This window comes from Clavelina lepadiformis, chromosome 8 (genome assembly GCF_947623445.1).
Source record: "Clavelina lepadiformis chromosome 8, kaClaLepa1.1, whole genome shotgun sequence".
NCBI lineage: Eukaryota > Metazoa > Chordata > Ascidiacea > Aplousobranchia > Clavelinidae > Clavelina > Clavelina lepadiformis.
Genome location: NC_135247.1, coordinates 2,500,436 through 2,517,206, shown reverse-complemented (window position 1 = coordinate 2,517,206; position 16,771 = coordinate 2,500,436). Strand labels below are relative to the sequence as shown.

Below are 16,771 nucleotides of genomic sequence, written 5' to 3'. Positions count from 1 at the left end.
CTTTCGAATTTTAGATTTTTTAACTTTAGAAGGGCTACTGTATTCCTTCTAAAACAGTGCTCATGATAATAAGTCAATATCATATCGTAAAACTTATTAATTAGCTTAATAGGTCGTGCGAAACGTACGAAATTACGCAAAATATCATCGTAAACCCTATTTATTGCCTTTTATTTTACTTTCCTCAAAAGAAAATGTAAATCAGCAATTTTTAAAAGAAATCTTGAATGTAATTTAGATTTTACGATTTATGAACCCATTTCAACAAAATAGGTGGGCGGATACGTAAAACAATAAAAAATACGCGTGCGACTACCTGTTGGTAACTTCACCCTAATAGAAGTATTTAAAGTCTCTTGCGTGCTTTCATCAAAATTTCAGTCCTTTTATGGGGTTACTTTATGGACGTTCCTAATCGCTGGGTTTTATAAGTGTTGTACTGTTTTATGCTTTTCGCGTGCCATTTTGCCGCCGTTTATTAAATGTAATTATAACCGAAATGTGGGTATAGTAATTTTCACGCATAAAATCAACGCACATTACCTTCGTCCGTCTTGGTCGTAATTTCTACATTCATGCTTATTATGCTTTAAAACGACTACGGGCCAATATAATAAACGTCCAAATCGTATGACAACGAGTTTAATTGCCCAAGAAATGCTGATTGACATTCCTGACATTTGAAAATGATTTCGAAATTTTCTAAGCGTAATGTTTCGACGTCTATAAATGTATGAAATTTATTTTAAACCTGTAATTATCTCTATTTACACAACCGACTGTGCTCAAAACATATTCAAGTGGCGTTTTACTGAAGCTCTGACTTTAGATGTTCTCTGACTCACTGAGAAATTCAAGTTATTTTATGGGTTTCATTTCATATGGATACTTACAGCAGAGTTATAAGTCATAAGCGATTATATTTTTGTGGTCGAATTTCCCGAAAACAGCAATGTTATAGATTCAATCATATTTCAGCAATGAAATCTGCCTTTTGCTGTTGATACTGGTTTGTCAGACACTCCCAGCAATATTATGGCGACATTTCGTTGCAGTTTGTCTGCCAGTTCAAGCATATTATCCACCTCCCGTGCCGCAGAGCCAGGCAAAATGCTGACGTAGCGTCCCATTTGATTATTATGTGTCCAGCCAGCACATGTGAAACTTTTCCCAAGATGTCACCTGCGAGATTCATTACAAGACAAAGCTGCGACACTTTCGTCTTAAAGTGACGTAACTATTAGAGCTCTCACTCATACTAAGCAAGCGATAAAGAGTTTAACATAATAACATAATAAGAAAAGACTTATAAGAGGATAAACGCATCAATAGGGCGAAGGCCAACTGATTGAGACCGTTTGAAACCGGTTTTAAGTTCCTTTTGAGCAATTTGATTACATTGCTAGTTCCCTACTCCATGCGCTTTATAAGATTACATGGCAGGAGATTGTTACTGACAAACTCTGTTTGAAATCCACAATGAGATTTCTTGACACTCGATTAGGTACCCATTGTATGTACAATGCCTTGTCTTATACTTGTCATATTTGAATTATATCCGCGCTTATGTCAATAAAAAACAAGCTTGAAATTCGTTCCAGGAATCGTAGCCACATAAGGTTTTAATGTAAAGGCAACGTCACTGCCGCTGCATACAAGAACCACTTACAGCACACACTGACAAAACCTGTCAAAGCGCTCAGCTCAACAATAATGGAACATGTGTCATTCACTAAACTGGAAGATAGCCTACTGTTAGTTATTTGTGTAGTTTTAGGGGATTATATAACAGGTGCATTGTTTTTGTTTTCGGCGGAACAAAGCATATAGGCTACCGGCTGCAGTAAAGTTCCGGAAGTAGCGAAAAGCGACAAAACCTTTGACGACACCATCTTTCCCGGCAACCTCGGTAAACAATCAGTGCACGTTGAGTGACTTGAGGTTAATAAGGTTTGTCGCTACGTTTGTAGCCGTAACAAGATATCTCTGCAAACAAGTAATTAACACCTGAAACTACTCTTTGAAGTGGGCGGCATGAAACGTTTGCGGAGTAACGTTGAAGATTTGACGTTTAAACCCTGTTATATATCTGTACAGTAAGACCAAAACGTTGGCCTGTTTCAAAGGTGTTTTTAGATTTACACCGATGTTGAATAGAACTCGTTAGTTTGACAGGTTATATCAATTACAAGTGACGTATTACATACTTAATATTTGCAGTCGAATGCTTCTGGGAAATATAGATATCTTATCGTTTGCTGACGTAGTGGTAAAAACGTGTCTCCCACACTCCCCTTTGCGAAAGTAGAAAATGCGGTTCGGGCAAGTATAGCTTTTTGTAAGCAGTAAAGTAGCCTACAACAAGCTGTAATATACTAAGGTAAATATATTGTCATACACTTTGCCAAACTGTGGATTTCAGTTTTTCAACGAAATGTAAAAAATTCGATTTCGCTCAGTTTGAGGCGCTGGGGTTTTGCAAAACGACATTCAGTCACTTTCACTGAAAGTATTTTAAGGAAAAATTGTTTTTTTACACAATTGTTTCATTTATTTGATCAGCCGTAACTAGCTTTTTGTGAAACCCACTAAACAGTTTGATTTGTTTGGCCCGTGCGCTTGTACACAGACTTCAACGAACAAAAGAAGTTTCCTTCCTAACACATTTTCTGATAACTAGTCTTCGTCGATCTCACGCTCTCACGCTTTCAAAACGCAAGTAAGCGCCTGCACAGTAGAAAAAAGCGCTATTGCCAGCTCATAGGGAAAATGTATCGACTTGTTTTATTTGTGAGAGACCAGTTATAGTGTTGTGCTGCCGTGTTATTGTGGCGCTGAGAGATTTCATTGTTTGCGTTATCACGTCAAATATCAAAGCAAAATAGACAGAGGAAAATACGTGTGCTTTCAACAGCAGTAGCTCCTATTCCAGTTCCTAGGTTCTGACTTTACACCGGGCTGCACGCAGCACCAGTAGTCGATCTGATAATATTTAGCTTGGTTGCTTTCAGTGCAGAGGGCCTATTTCCGCGGATTAGTGGTATCTGTATGTCAAGTTTCTCTCCATGCCGGTCACCTGATTTTTACCAGGATTGGGCGCTTTATAAGAAATTTTTTAAACATTTACTCTCACTCCCAGCGTCACCGTTAGCAAACACTTCCTTTTCACGCCGCGATAATTTACCACGGGCGAAGCACTTGAGCGCCGTGATTAGATGAGCTATGCAGGGATTCTTGCCATCATCGGGCCAGCAGGCAGTGTCTTTCGTTCCTGCTAATTTGAATTGCGTGTGAGTTAGCAGGTTTGAAAGCGGTAGAAACTCTGTAGTTGCGTATCAAAATGTGCAGGTATGTAACAACTATAATATACATAATATACGACTGTAGTACAGCGTAGCCTGCATATGGTATATTACATCTACAAGATAAGGTACGTCGTCATATATAATGGCCGTACAGACATTTCCGGTGCTGGAATGTCGATAAATTCTTCACTGTTATCAGTTGTGCTGTTACTGTATGCAGTGTTAGTATCAGTGACAATGAACTACAGCATAATGTACCAGTTACTGTTGTAATCAGAATCACCTGAATCTTAAAGGTCAGATGAAGGTGACATCTCAATTCAACCCTGGTAACTACAAGTCATCAAATCAAAGCGTTTTCGTCGCTCTTTTAATTTTCTAACGACGTCGAACAGTAAAATTGGAATAAAGGCTCGGCCCTTCATTTACTTTTGTTCTTACAGACATTTATGACTCTGTTATGTTTACTGTGCTAGTTTCTCGATGTTGCGATGATGGTTGCGTAGTTAAACTTTAATCTAGGTGACTAGGCTGCAAAGAATTTGTGCTGGTCAATTCTAACTCGGAAGAAGAAACGTTTTATCATACTGACTGAATGTGGTCGGTTATTTGTGAAGATCTGTGAACCAGATAAAGGATTTTTCAGTGCTATGAGCCGGTACACCTCTCACAAAGGCGTTTTTCCGGCTAAACGTCGCTACGGTTTGCTGAACTTTCTTCTGTTTACAGCGTGGTTGCATTTGGCCTCGCCACAAGTAGACGAAGGTATGAATCACACGATTCAGTTACGCTGGAGATTTGTGCTTATTATATTCGATAAATACTGACCCGGCTAAGGTTGTAATTTGAGTCAAAATGTCATAGGTATTGTTGTCGCTTAAATATTAAATCATCATATATAGAAGTTACGATATTTTGCCGGTGATTTTAGGTAGGTCAGAATTTGTTAAAATGCATAACCTCATTAAGAATATAAGCACATTAAAAAACCAAACGTTTTTTATTTATTTATATTTGTTGAAATCCTGCTAGGACGTCTTTAAACGGTGGATTTTGTCATAATCCGTCAAAAGCAGCAATTAAACACAACGGGTGTCCGATGTAGCAAAAACAAACAGTGATTTTTTCAGACTTAGTTACGCATGACATGAATAACTAAAAATAATTGCACTAACGAGGTGCTGTAAATCGTGTACTTGCGCTGTGCACATGCTACATACCTTGTAACTGCAGGAACTTGATTAAATTACCTTCGCTGGTAGCGACACATTTTAGAATTTAGATTTATCCGTGCTATAGTTTTTCAAGTTCTATACTTTGGTGTTAACTACTAACCTTTAATCTATTGCGATGACGTAATGGTTAAGAACGTCAGAGGGTTTTGTCGGCAAATAATTACGCGGAGTCCACGTTGGTGTAATTATTACCTACGTGAACGTCGGTCAACACAAAACCACACGACTTTTTACGCACACGCGTCTTTTGCACAAGAGCAAAGACAACGTTTGAGATCATTGTACTGACTGTCGAGATAATAATAACATGTTGGCATGACTCGTATCGATCATTGTAAATTTCTTTATTATGACACCTTGCTTGCACAACTGGGTTTGTTTAGTTTTAAACTCGTCGCGAAGACTTGGTTTATTCTTTCCCGGCGTATCTGTTTGTTTATAATTGCGCCCGAAAACATGATGCGTAGGATTTATTGAAAAGTCGCCGTGAAAATAATTTCGCACTTTCTGGTAAATTACTTTTTGCGGAAACAGGTCATCGTCAAAGTCAAGAATAAATGCGAATGAGAGCAAAAAACTGGCGGCTTGTGGTTGACTCAAAGTACACAGTGTACGCCCAACACGATTATTTACATGATGTCTATTTTTACCTTTCAGCATGTCGTCATCCTCTTGGAATGGAAGACAAACGTATACCAGATTCTTCAATAACGGTAACGTCATTTTACGCCGCCGGTACCGGCCCACAGTACGCCCGGTAAGTTGACAGTTTTTTGCCATGTGACTGAGTCGTGTAATGAGTCCAGTGTTGCACCGTTCCAACTTGACATTGCAAGTTCTGTTCGTTAAATGGTGGCCAGTTTGTTGTTTCAGCTGCGTAAAACTTGAAGTTGTTAATTCCCAGAGATTACAAACCACGTTTTAGAATAATTGCTTATTTCTAATCAACCCGCATTGATTTACTAATACTGTACACATGTACTGTTGGTTTGCATTATGTTCACTGTTGTCATATTTGGAACATTTTAATACACTCCAGCATAGCTTAACAAAATTCCTGGATTAACGCCATTAGCATTACTTTATTCCATTGAATTTAAAAACCAAATAGTTTTTGTTAGTGCGCTAATCCTGGATCAAAGCAAATCTTAGAGCCTTAATCACCGCTTAATGCTTTACTATGTTGTCTAAATTAGCATTTCGTGTTCAAGGTTATAATACTTATATGCAGCATTATACTGATTTTAGTATAAATTATTGTGGAATGAAATTATTGGTAAAAATTTAATGAAGGCCGCTGCAATATCCTCATTTTTGTAAGAAAAATTTAAAAATTTAAGAAACGATTATTTTAGTTTGCGACGAGACGAAGGCGACGGGGCATGGTGTCCAAGAAACCCGATCCAGGCTAATAAGGAGGATGAACATATTCAAGTCAAGCTGTCAAGCTCCTACTTTGTCACAGGCATTGCAACACAGGGCAGGTCAGATTCTATTGAGATTTTCGCGGTTTTTCACGTCTTGAATTGTAACTTGCTATCAAAGTCAAAACCGTTATAAAATCAAACATGCCGCTTGCATGGTGCCGGGATGGGCTTTAACTGATAAAGTGTTACAACAGATATGCTCATGGTATGGGACAGGAACACGTCCGTAGCTACAAGGTGAAATATTCACGCGATGGCAACAACTGGTTTAACTGGACCGATCCCAGGGGGGTGGACGTGAGTTGATTTTAGTCAATACTCATACTGCCAATATGTATACCACCGTATCCACTTAGTAGCCTTCTAAACGAACATTTAACAAGTCGATGTCTTGACGCTAAAGTAATTGGTTGATGTGTTTAGACTCTGCAAGGAAATTCCGACGCCAATACAGTGAAACAACAAGTACTAAGCCCAGGCGTGGCGGGCGCCAGGTATGTTCGGATCGTTCCCACCACTAATCAGGACAGACCTGTTTGTATGAGGCTGGAACTGTACGGATGTCTTTGGACCTGTAAGTGACAAGTTAATGCATGTTTCGTTGCTTTATTCTCATGATTTTTGCCTTTCTTTTCAATAAGTATTTTGACGTTATAACGTTTATCCTCATCGTAGCTGGACTCATCTCTTACGGGATGACCGCTCCGGATGACGTCTTCCCTTTCCCTCCAAGGAATCCGTCCACGATGTACTCCGACGATACATACGACGGGATCAAAAGGAGCCCCTACTTCAGCAGGGGTTTGGGCCAACTTACGGACGGAATTGTAGGAGACGACGACTTGAGCAAGGTACATGAACGCTTTCAAAGATTTCAACTTAACTTTCTTGCGGGCTTTTTTATAGTAAAGTTGTTTTTAAGTCGAAATCACCAAAACACAATTATCCATGTTGTTTTTGTTTAGAATCATTGTCTGACATTTTCGTTAGTGTTGGTCAGTTTGGCGATCCATGTCAAACATTTTGTCTTACTGGTCATTGTAACCGGTCAAAGTATTTTCTTGATTTTACAGACAAAGTCACATTTTCAAACTAATGCGATGGGTTACGATTACGTCGGCTGGTCACAGAATACACAACAAGATCGCAACGTTGACATCACGTTTCGTTTTGATGACCTCAAGAACTTTACATCAATGCGAGTTCATTGTGGCATCAATGAGAACATCGGGGCAAGGTATTTGAGAGTCTTACAGTAAGAAATGAAACCCCGGTTTAGCGTTTACGTTCTTGTGTTATCAAAGTTGTCATGGCACTTTAAAAGCTGTTTTACTTTTAACCATTAACCCTACCACAGGGAAATCTTATCTTATATGAAAGTGGGCTTGGCCAGTTGAAGGCCGGGCTTATAGTAAACAACACAGCGAATTTACATTTTCTTGATATTTTTTTAAGGATTTTTTCATCGCTTGTAATCCAGCACAGCGTTGACGGAAGAATTTATTCCAAAAATGATGACGCAAGTCGTCTCGCCTTTAACACGCAGGTTGATGTCAAATCGATGAATTCACGTTGGATGACGATACCATTACGTAATGTCGTTGCTCGTTTTATCAAAGCCAGTTTTACAATCGATGGAAAGCGGTTGTTGATCAGTGAAATCGAATTTTACAACGGTGAGCTTCAATTGTTTGTAAAAACGTACTGAAATACTTTCGATTCTGACGGAGTCACCAATGTTCGATTTTAACCATAAGGTCACCGCCTATTTCAGAAGACTATATATGTCTAACTGTCGTTGCTATTTCAGTTTGAATTAAATACTTGATGTTAAGACTTGTGGGTATCTACTTGTATTGAAATATAATCAAGTTTATGTTCGGCTCTGCTTTCCCTTTGCAGATTGCTTTGTGTCTTATCTGTACAAGGCTGGTCTTGGCTTGAAACTGAATGGTTTACCTGCCGAAAAAGTGATATCACTTCTGAAAACAATTTATTTCCATTTCCAGAAAATGCCGCAAACAACGTGGCCGACAATTACTCTTACGATGACGACTACTACAACGTCATCAAGGACTCAGGGAATAAAGAAACACAAGTACCGGATGGACCAACGGAAAATGTTACAAATAACGGAAGCATCCCAATTATAATCGGGGCTTTGGCTGGTGTCATAGCCCTGTTGGTTGTGATCGTCGCAGCACTTTACTACAGACAGAGAAAACTCCGCAAAACTTTGGTAAGTTCCAAAGTTGGCTTAAAGTGCTGGCACCCGCAGGGATTCAAGACGTAATGTACTTCCATTCAAACCGGTTTGTGATGAATCGTAAATTTTATCACTTTGATAGGCCAATTCACCAAAGCCCACCGCTCGAATGTTTACAAATAAACATCGACGACATATTTAGCACAAGTTAATTTATAAACAAAGCAGTAAGGAAACACAACACTTGTCATCTCACCGCCGGTTATCATTTGAATTTACGGTAACGCGCCCAAATAGGCCACAGCGCCCGGTTTATTTGTCACCTCCAGTGACCTCTTTGCTCATTGGTTGTCCAAACTGGTTACGTGAGAGCGAGTCGCGTAATATTTCGAAATCTGAAGTACGTCACTGAATTTGAAGTCTTGCACATGTTGTACAATATTTTCCACTTTTGCATGATCTAATAATTGACGTAACGCTTTGATGTTTGGAGACGGCTTTAAAAAGTGTTTAAAGAAAACATGCGTAATTATCTGTATTATTGGTATTTTATTTATTTTGACGGCCCGCAATTTTGTGAATCCTTATCAGTATAGAATTTCAGATCAAAGAGCATTTGCGTAATATGGAAAAGCAGGTTACTCAACGTAATGTTTTACAGTGTCGTCGTACCACCATGTACTGTACTGGGTACACTGTACAGTCACACAGTACCACACAGCATAAGCAAACACTGAACCAATCTTGAACAGTGTGGCTTTAGACAATCATTAACCACCGCTATAGGTCATCGAAAATCTTATATTCCTACCAGGGAAAATAATCGGTGCATTTACGTAATCGTTTGAGGTTTTGTGTTCAAGCTGTGAACGCAACAGGATTTAGAATTTTCTCACCTCCTTTTAAGCAAGTCGTAAACACTTAACTCGAGACCTGTTCAAGCGAACTTCGTGAAATCGTCCTGGCCGTGTTTTAACTCGTTTAAAACCGAAATTTTAAAAGAGGTTTTTCAGATAATCTGTTTAGTGGCAATTTACTTCGTCAAGTAAAAGCAAAGAGGCCCTTACGACGGAAAGAGATTTTACCACCTAAAGAAATTACTGGGAATCAATTTTGTATGAAACCATTTACTCGTAAAAATTTCAAAAATATCCCGTTAAAAGTTTTTCCTCCCTCACATTTACCACACATAGCTTAACTTAACTTAACTACATAACTAATAACTACTCCATTAACTTAATTTTCTTCCTTTAGACTCCGCCGTCTTATTCTTATCGTTCCGATTCAAACAGAAGCGAACAAATGGTTACGTTAGCCCCACTGATGGGGCCATCTGGATCCAACGGGCTGCGAACCGTTCCCATGGAAACAAAACCCCCAATTCCCATATATCAAGAGGTAAATGTAAACAATCATATATTCCATCGGCCCCACAAGCACGATATGGGTAGTTGTATGGGGTGAAGTGAGATACGCGAAGAGTGATGAAGGAAGCAGAGGTTGGGAATTTAAGGCATAATGTCGTTTCTAGATTGGTCCAACACCCACAGTGTTTCCCCCTGATAACCTCTACCTTGAACCGAGGGACGTCATCGCGACCACCCCCCCACCTCCGTACCAGAAGGCCGCCCCTGGACAACCGGGTAAGGGAATTTCAAGTCAGTTACAAGCCAATTACAATCACCAATCGTTAACCTTTGTGGGCAAAGTTTCGGGCCCCATCTTCTTTGAAGATATCATTTTTTAAGGTTTGGTACTTTAGCAGCTTTGTGATATCTTTTTGACCTTTGACAGAATCAGGTGCAACGTTCCATTCACAAACGTCCGATCAGGGGAATGGTAGCGCCGGTACTTCTCATTATGCTGAAACGGACCTTTTGCTACCAAACGTCGAACTGCAGGTAATACCCCAGAGACGCAATGGAAGTGCGTTAATCTTTTTCTGACGGCGAGTTTACGACGACGCCTTTATGTTAATTACTTATTGATTGCTGTCTTCGATGGAATCGATCGATCGATTTGAAGCTAACCATAGATTTCCCAAGACCCACATAGCATTATGATGGGTGAAAAGACAAATTATACTGAGAATCGCCGCCTGCTTAATTAAACTTGTTACCTTTCGTAACTCGAAAAAAAGTCTATTTCTACTACGCCACAGTAATAGTCAACGTCATAGTCAAAGCATCCTGAAAGCAGAAGTGTCTTTAACGTGCAGGCTATACAAGGAGTATCCGGCAACAACATTTACGCTGTGCCCTGGCAATCCCCTTCACCGAGAAAGCATCGTCGCAAGCAGAATAAAGCAAACACAATGCCAGCTCTGCACGGGACCTCATCATCTGCTGCGAGCACCTTGCTTGCCAACCTTGGCGAAGGTATTTCACTTTGTTGGTTTTTTCTTTCGACGATTTAGCGGATTGTTTGTGTCTTTCAACTGCTGGTGGTTCATTCAACCTCATATACGTTGTATCGACACTACGTAGAGATTAGGAACTTATTCCAAAATCAGTAAACGTTGTGTCGTGTCGATGTCCCTGCTTCTGTCTGTGACCAGTTCACTTTGTGTACCGTATATATCTATGGTAACTCGTTAGCATCATCTTGTGTCCGTCTTCCAGAGCTTCACATCGACTCATCCGATCTTCCTCCAGAATTCTCACGTGATCGACTCAAGTTTGTTGAGAAACTTGGGGAGGGTCAATTTGGCGAAGTCCAGTTGTGCGAGGCCCATCCGAGTCTCAGAGATTTAGTCGAAGAAGACGAGTAAGTTATTGTCGACCTTATAACTAATACTAATAGTAATAACTAGTAATGACTTACTACTAAAATGTGAACTGCTTATTGATTCGCCGTTTTTCGTTTAGTTAACCATTAAAATAATTATAACCATTGAAACGATAATGTTTTAGATTTCAACTTCCTGGCTCAGAAGACGCGCCGGTTCTCGTTGCTGTGAAAGCACTTCGCGAAGGAGCTTCTAGGAACGCAAAGTAAGTGCAGTTTTTTGTCATTAAAAATGACTTTTCATTGAATTACCTGCATGTGACTGGGTACTGTACTGTTCTGTACAGGTACTGTAATTAAGCACCAGGGCATTTTCCTTCTTTTCTCTTCAGGGAAGATTTTCTCAAAGAAGTTCGTATAATGAGCCGACTACAAGATCCCAACATCGTCCGGTTGCTTGCAATATGCACGGTCGACGACCGGTACGCGATGATCACGGAATACATGGAGAACGGAGATCTGAACCAATATTTGCGCGGGTTCCATAACGACATCACTCCAGCACCGGGCATTAAAACAATAAGGTAAAAACAGTAGCAGTCGATCAATTATCAGCAATAAAGCAACCGTTGTTACTGTCTTGTGATCCGCGTCCGACGCTAGAATACAAGAGATAAGCAGCTTTGAAAATAGCTGATTTCTGCTTTTCAATTTCAACAGCAATGACGTTCTTATGAGCATGGCCAGACAGATAGCCTCAGGAATGACGTATTTGTCTTCTCTGCATTTCGTGCATCGCGACCTGGCCACCCGAAACTGCTTGGTTGGTTCCGACAACTCGATCCGAATTTCTGACTTTGGCATGTCAAGAAATATGTACCAGAGCGACTACTACCGCATACAGGGCCGGGCCATTTTGCCCATCCGCTGGATGTCGTGGGAGTGTGTACTAATGGTGGGTCGTTGTTAATGGCAATAACTTCTGAGAAACGAGATACGGTTGGAACGCTTTACCGGTTATAATACTTGGCTTCGCAGTATTTATGTATGAAATTGCCAGTGTATATTACATGAAACTGTTGTTTCAAATGATCTAAATAGGCTGCTATGAAAGTAAACGATCTGTCAAATTTATTTTCTATTCGTAAAAACGGTTCTCAAACGGTTATACATTAATACTTATCCAGGGCAAGTTTAGCCACGCGAGTGATGTTTGGGCCTTTGGAGTTACTCTGTGGGAGATTTTCTCACTCTGCAAACACCAGCCACACGCGGCGCTCACGGACCAGGAAGTGATTGAAAATATGCATCATATTTTCCGAAGAACCGGGGAAGAGGTGAGAAAGCCAAGCTTCTTTGCGTACAGTTTGAACCCATAGTTGTGTGTGCTGGAAGCTGGTTTTAAAACGTTTCGTGAAAGTTTGTGAAATCTGTTTCGAGAAGAACAATTTGGTCATTATTTACCTAAGATCATTTTAAATGTGGTTTTGGTCAAAACCTCAACTTTGAGGTCGAGATTTTTGTTGATTAACATCTCTCACGCGTCTCTTTTCATCCAGGTCTATCTTCCGCGTCCCAAGCGGTGTCCTGCCTCTCTCTTCAACATGATTCGTCAGTGCTGGAAGCGGACTTGCGAGGAGCGACCAACATTCGACCAACTTCTCCACTATCTTCTGGAGCGACATTCAAAATTAAACCCCGGACCCAAAAGACCTCAAGTGAAACCACCCACTCCTAAACCGCGCACGTTATCTAGAGAGACATAAGCGGACTCCCGATTTCTTACCTTTCTTTTGCCATTTCTACTATATATACTGTAACGTGCAGTCAGCCAAAGGGTCCGAATTGCCAATTTCAAAACTCTAAAGTAAGACTGTGGCCAGCATTGTGATGAGCGTACATGTCAGCTAATTTGTCTTTAGCCTCTGGTTGGCAAAAATATTTTTTTTCACTATCATGAAGTTTTTTTTTATCATTTTGACATTTTTCAACTGGTGCAAAAGTTAGCTACGTGCACATAAAATATCGTACACGTAGGTCTATGCAAGTTTATGTACGTTCACAATTTTACCAACACGTTAAAATCACGCAGTTTGACCCCTTAGGCCAACTTTACTGACGTCTTCGTTTCTTTACTGGTTGTTGTTGATTTTCTGTTTTTCTTGTCGTGTGCTCAAGGTACGTTTTCGTTACTTTCGTTTGCAACGGTTGTTGTGTTTAGTTAGAAAATCTTCTGTCGTGTTTTTCTGTTTTCAAATACACTTCGAACGACTTCATGTTTTTCTCTTGGTCTTTTAAATCGTCGTAAATCGATGTTCCGATGTCGGTGTTGTTAAATGAAATATTTACGGCTAGTTTTGTCACTTTCACGATAATTAACTTCGAGGTGCTTAGCCCAATTTGGCTGCTGGGTAACGATTGGGGATAATAAGTGGGGCCATTAAGACTCAATATCATCATCTTGCGGAAGTTCTTTTACAAATTATTAAGCAAAATGAGAAAAGAACAACAATTCTGATAGTTACGTCATAAAGATATTTCTTGAACAACAATGCTGCATTAACTGGGTCAAAACTCTTAGTCCAGAAACTTTTTGATGGTTTTACAAAGAATGTTTGCCAAGTATTGATAAGTAAGAACAAAAGCAAAACCTGTATGACTGAAATGGATGAAGATGTTTCAATAGATTCCGAAGAAGAGCAAGCTACAACTTTCAAACCAAGCTCTTCCTTAAGGTGCCGCTGTTGTGTCTTTCGTCGCTTAAATTTTTATTTATTTCTCGGTGTCATGAACGGTTAGAGTTCCAAGTTATTCTCTGACAACACATTCTGCTTAATTAGTGTTGTCACGTTCTTTTCAGCAGCCTCGCGTGCGTTAAATATAAGAAAGCACCGAGTCTATAAGTTAATTGTGGTTGTTTAAAATGATACAATGTCAGGCATAGACTGTAACTCTAAAGTTGAAGTATTTTTAAACTGTTGGAATCGAAGACAAAGTGGCCGTAAATTTGTTGTACTTTTTTGCCAGGAAACAAAATGCAAATACAAGCACCCCGACAGTTTCAAGTTCGCCACAACGTGGCGCAAATCAAACTTCCAGTTTCCATCCCGCACCTTCATCAGCAATGACACTATCTCGTTCCATGTCACCGCCTTCAGATCCACCTGAGTCCGCGTCACACAGCGATCAGTCTCAACTGACGTCATCGGCTACCGGTACCTATGATTTTTAATGGTGCTTATTATTTGTAAAGCACATTCATCGTCACGCTTCGATAAATTAAGCATAAAATAATAATTAACAAGTGAGGAGATATTATGGAGAAAATACGGGTTTTGGCAAGTCATTAGGAATGCAAACGATTAAGACAAAAACATTATTTTTTGTGATAAGTTGGCTAAACTTTACTAAACCGAAAGCTAAAACTTAGACCTATTGTTTAAAGTTCAGATTTTTCATACTTAAAAAATTAAGAAAAACCTTAAATGTTGTAAAACTTTCGCATGAAAAGTTTATCGAAGTTTTTAAGCTTCAATGTACTTCTTGAACTTTATTCCCCTTATAGTCATAACCCTATATTAAGCCTTTCCGAAAAGTTAGCAACGATTTTAGTTTAATACTTCAGTAATATGATGATGAACTTAATACGATAATGGTAATATCACAATCTTTATCCTCGGACCAAGAAAAGTTTTCGCACAACCTTTAAAGACTGAGTGAGGGTTCCTCATTGCTCGAGCCTTGGTTACAGAGCTTGTCTTTGTAAAAGTTCCGATGGATGCACGTTTTTATTGGGTTTTTAAATTTTTATTATATTTTTTTTAGACAGAACTTTAGAGAAACAACACAAGTACTGTATCAACATGCATGACGCCAGTCAAGGTGAGTCCTCATGGTAGTGGATTCGTGTTGTTACAAAATTTCACAGTTTTTAGTTACAATGCTGACGGGCGTGTAAGTTTATAGCACTGCAGTTTCAAATGTTTTTAGATACATGTTTGGATGCATTCCATATTTTTGCTGCCATTCTTGTGCACATAGTTTGACTTTGTGTTTAGTGTTAATACTTTACCGATATGCCGCTTGTACCTCTTTTTATTGGTTTTAGTAAATTTCCCACACACTTACACAGTTTTCGCGTTTACTTACAATTTCTCCCCAAGGCATGTTACGCCGCCCGCGGTTCCCAATCTCGCCCTTTAAGTATTGTAGTTGATTGCGATGTGCTTTTGTGGACAAGGGTTTTTACTTAACCAAGTGACTATTTCACCGTATGCAGGTCACGCAGCCTGTTGTTGAAAATAGGCGGTTAGGTTAGGAGTATGTATATATGCAAAAATTTGATTTTATTGGAATTAGATTTAGTTTACAAGGTAAATTTAAGTTAGGTTTAGCTTGCCATTTTCTAACAATTGAGTTAGATTAACAGGAAACTGTCAAAATAGCTTCGAACGGACGATTTTTTCCGGCGGAATAGTGGCAGCCTTTTGCTTATTAATTATTATTTTACGTTTTGGTTTTCAAGAGAAGGCCGATGCTTTAACTATGATAATGGGCTATAAAGCCGCCTATAATGTTACTTTTTATTCTGTGAGTGAATTGATTTCATTACAAGTTAAAATAGAAAATGTAGGCTATACTTGACTAGCCGTATAAGCGGGAAGAACAAGGCAAGGGCAATCCGGTGATGACGGCATGTTAATCTACAATTTTTCCTACGATTTACGCAATTTGGATTAAATAAAATGCTCTAGGATTAATACCTGAATAATGTATAAATTTAGCGACTGGCAGTTTAGAAATCAGTGTTTAGGAAATACGAGTTTACACAATTTTTACAGAGGGGGCAAGTTTCTCATCTGGTCCTGGCCCATGCTGTGCCCTACACGGCCCTGGCGGTACGCAATATTCTTCCGAAGCGTTTCTTCCGGAATGTTCGCAACAGAAACCTACCAGTAGTTGTGGTAGAAATTCCCCTAAATCGATACCAAGTTGTTCTCTCAACGAAACATTTTTCGGCACGGACGATGTGGAAATGGCGTCTTCTCCGGAGGAGGACAGACAAGAAGAGATGTTACTCTCAGGGAGCGGTTGTTGTTCTCTTATGGATGAGGGTTCGAAGCGAGCGTCCTCTTCCCAAGAAACAGTAAATGCCGCAAGCAGAACAAGTCGTCCTCCGGAACGCGTGTCCGCGAGAGCAAAATACTGCTTGCATCCGGACAAAGAGTGCTCCGTGAGAAGGAAAAAGAAGAAGCGGAAGAGGCGATGTTCGGATTACAGGGAAGGCGAATGCGACTGGATGTCGGACTGTGACCCGGAAAACACGGTCCTATTGCGAGCAAAATTGCAGAAAATGGAAGACACGATGGGGGTTATCAGGAAAAAATTTAAGTTACATGAAGACAATATCGACCACATGCAGGTAAATGTCAAAAAGCGGACCTACCTCAGTCTGTCTCTGTAGGTGATGTCATGACCTTTCGAGATTGACTGAAGCGAGGTTACGTTTCCCGTATGATGACGTATATGGTGCTGGTTGCTGTGACAGAAACAGTACGTTATATATTGCAGTGCATAGTCGATGATAAAGATCTTTGACATCGACACAACATAACTTATATCAAAATTTATGAGATTGTCATAGCGTTTTATCATAGGTTTAATTAAACACTTTAAAGTTAAGAGTTGAAGTTAAGCCGCAGACTGTTTACAAGACACCTCAATCTGTTTGCGTTGTTTAATACATCACTAATTCAATCGAGTTACGCAACCTTAATTTCATAGAAATTAATCATAATCAAACGTTTCAGCAAATAGCATCATAAGTTGAAAATAAATTCGTAGAAGGTCGACTAACTGAAAATTAATTAT

The 16,771-nt window shown here is 39.6% G+C and overlaps 1 protein-coding gene across 1 annotated transcript; it reads left to right on the top strand.

Annotated features, from left to right (window-relative positions):
- Nucleotides 1–3,442: 3,442 nt before the first annotated feature.
- On the top strand, nucleotides 3,443–13,176 carry LOC143469267 (discoidin domain-containing receptor 2-like). The gene is made up of 19 exons (XM_076966908.1): nucleotides 3,443–4,070; nucleotides 5,198–5,297; nucleotides 5,896–6,024; nucleotides 6,162–6,264; nucleotides 6,391–6,541; nucleotides 6,643–6,818; nucleotides 7,041–7,204; nucleotides 7,423–7,643; nucleotides 7,977–8,206; nucleotides 9,428–9,571; nucleotides 9,705–9,816; nucleotides 9,968–10,074; nucleotides 10,392–10,551; nucleotides 10,795–10,939; nucleotides 11,086–11,166; nucleotides 11,293–11,484; nucleotides 11,621–11,855; nucleotides 12,088–12,237; nucleotides 12,460–13,176. The coding sequence occupies exons 1-19, from the start codon at nucleotides 3,956–3,958 to the stop codon at nucleotides 12,664–12,666; spliced, it is 2,922 nt and encodes a 973-aa protein (XP_076823023.1). The 5' UTR covers nucleotides 3,443–3,955; the 3' UTR covers nucleotides 12,667–13,176.
- Nucleotides 13,177–16,771: the final 3,595 nt, after the last annotated feature.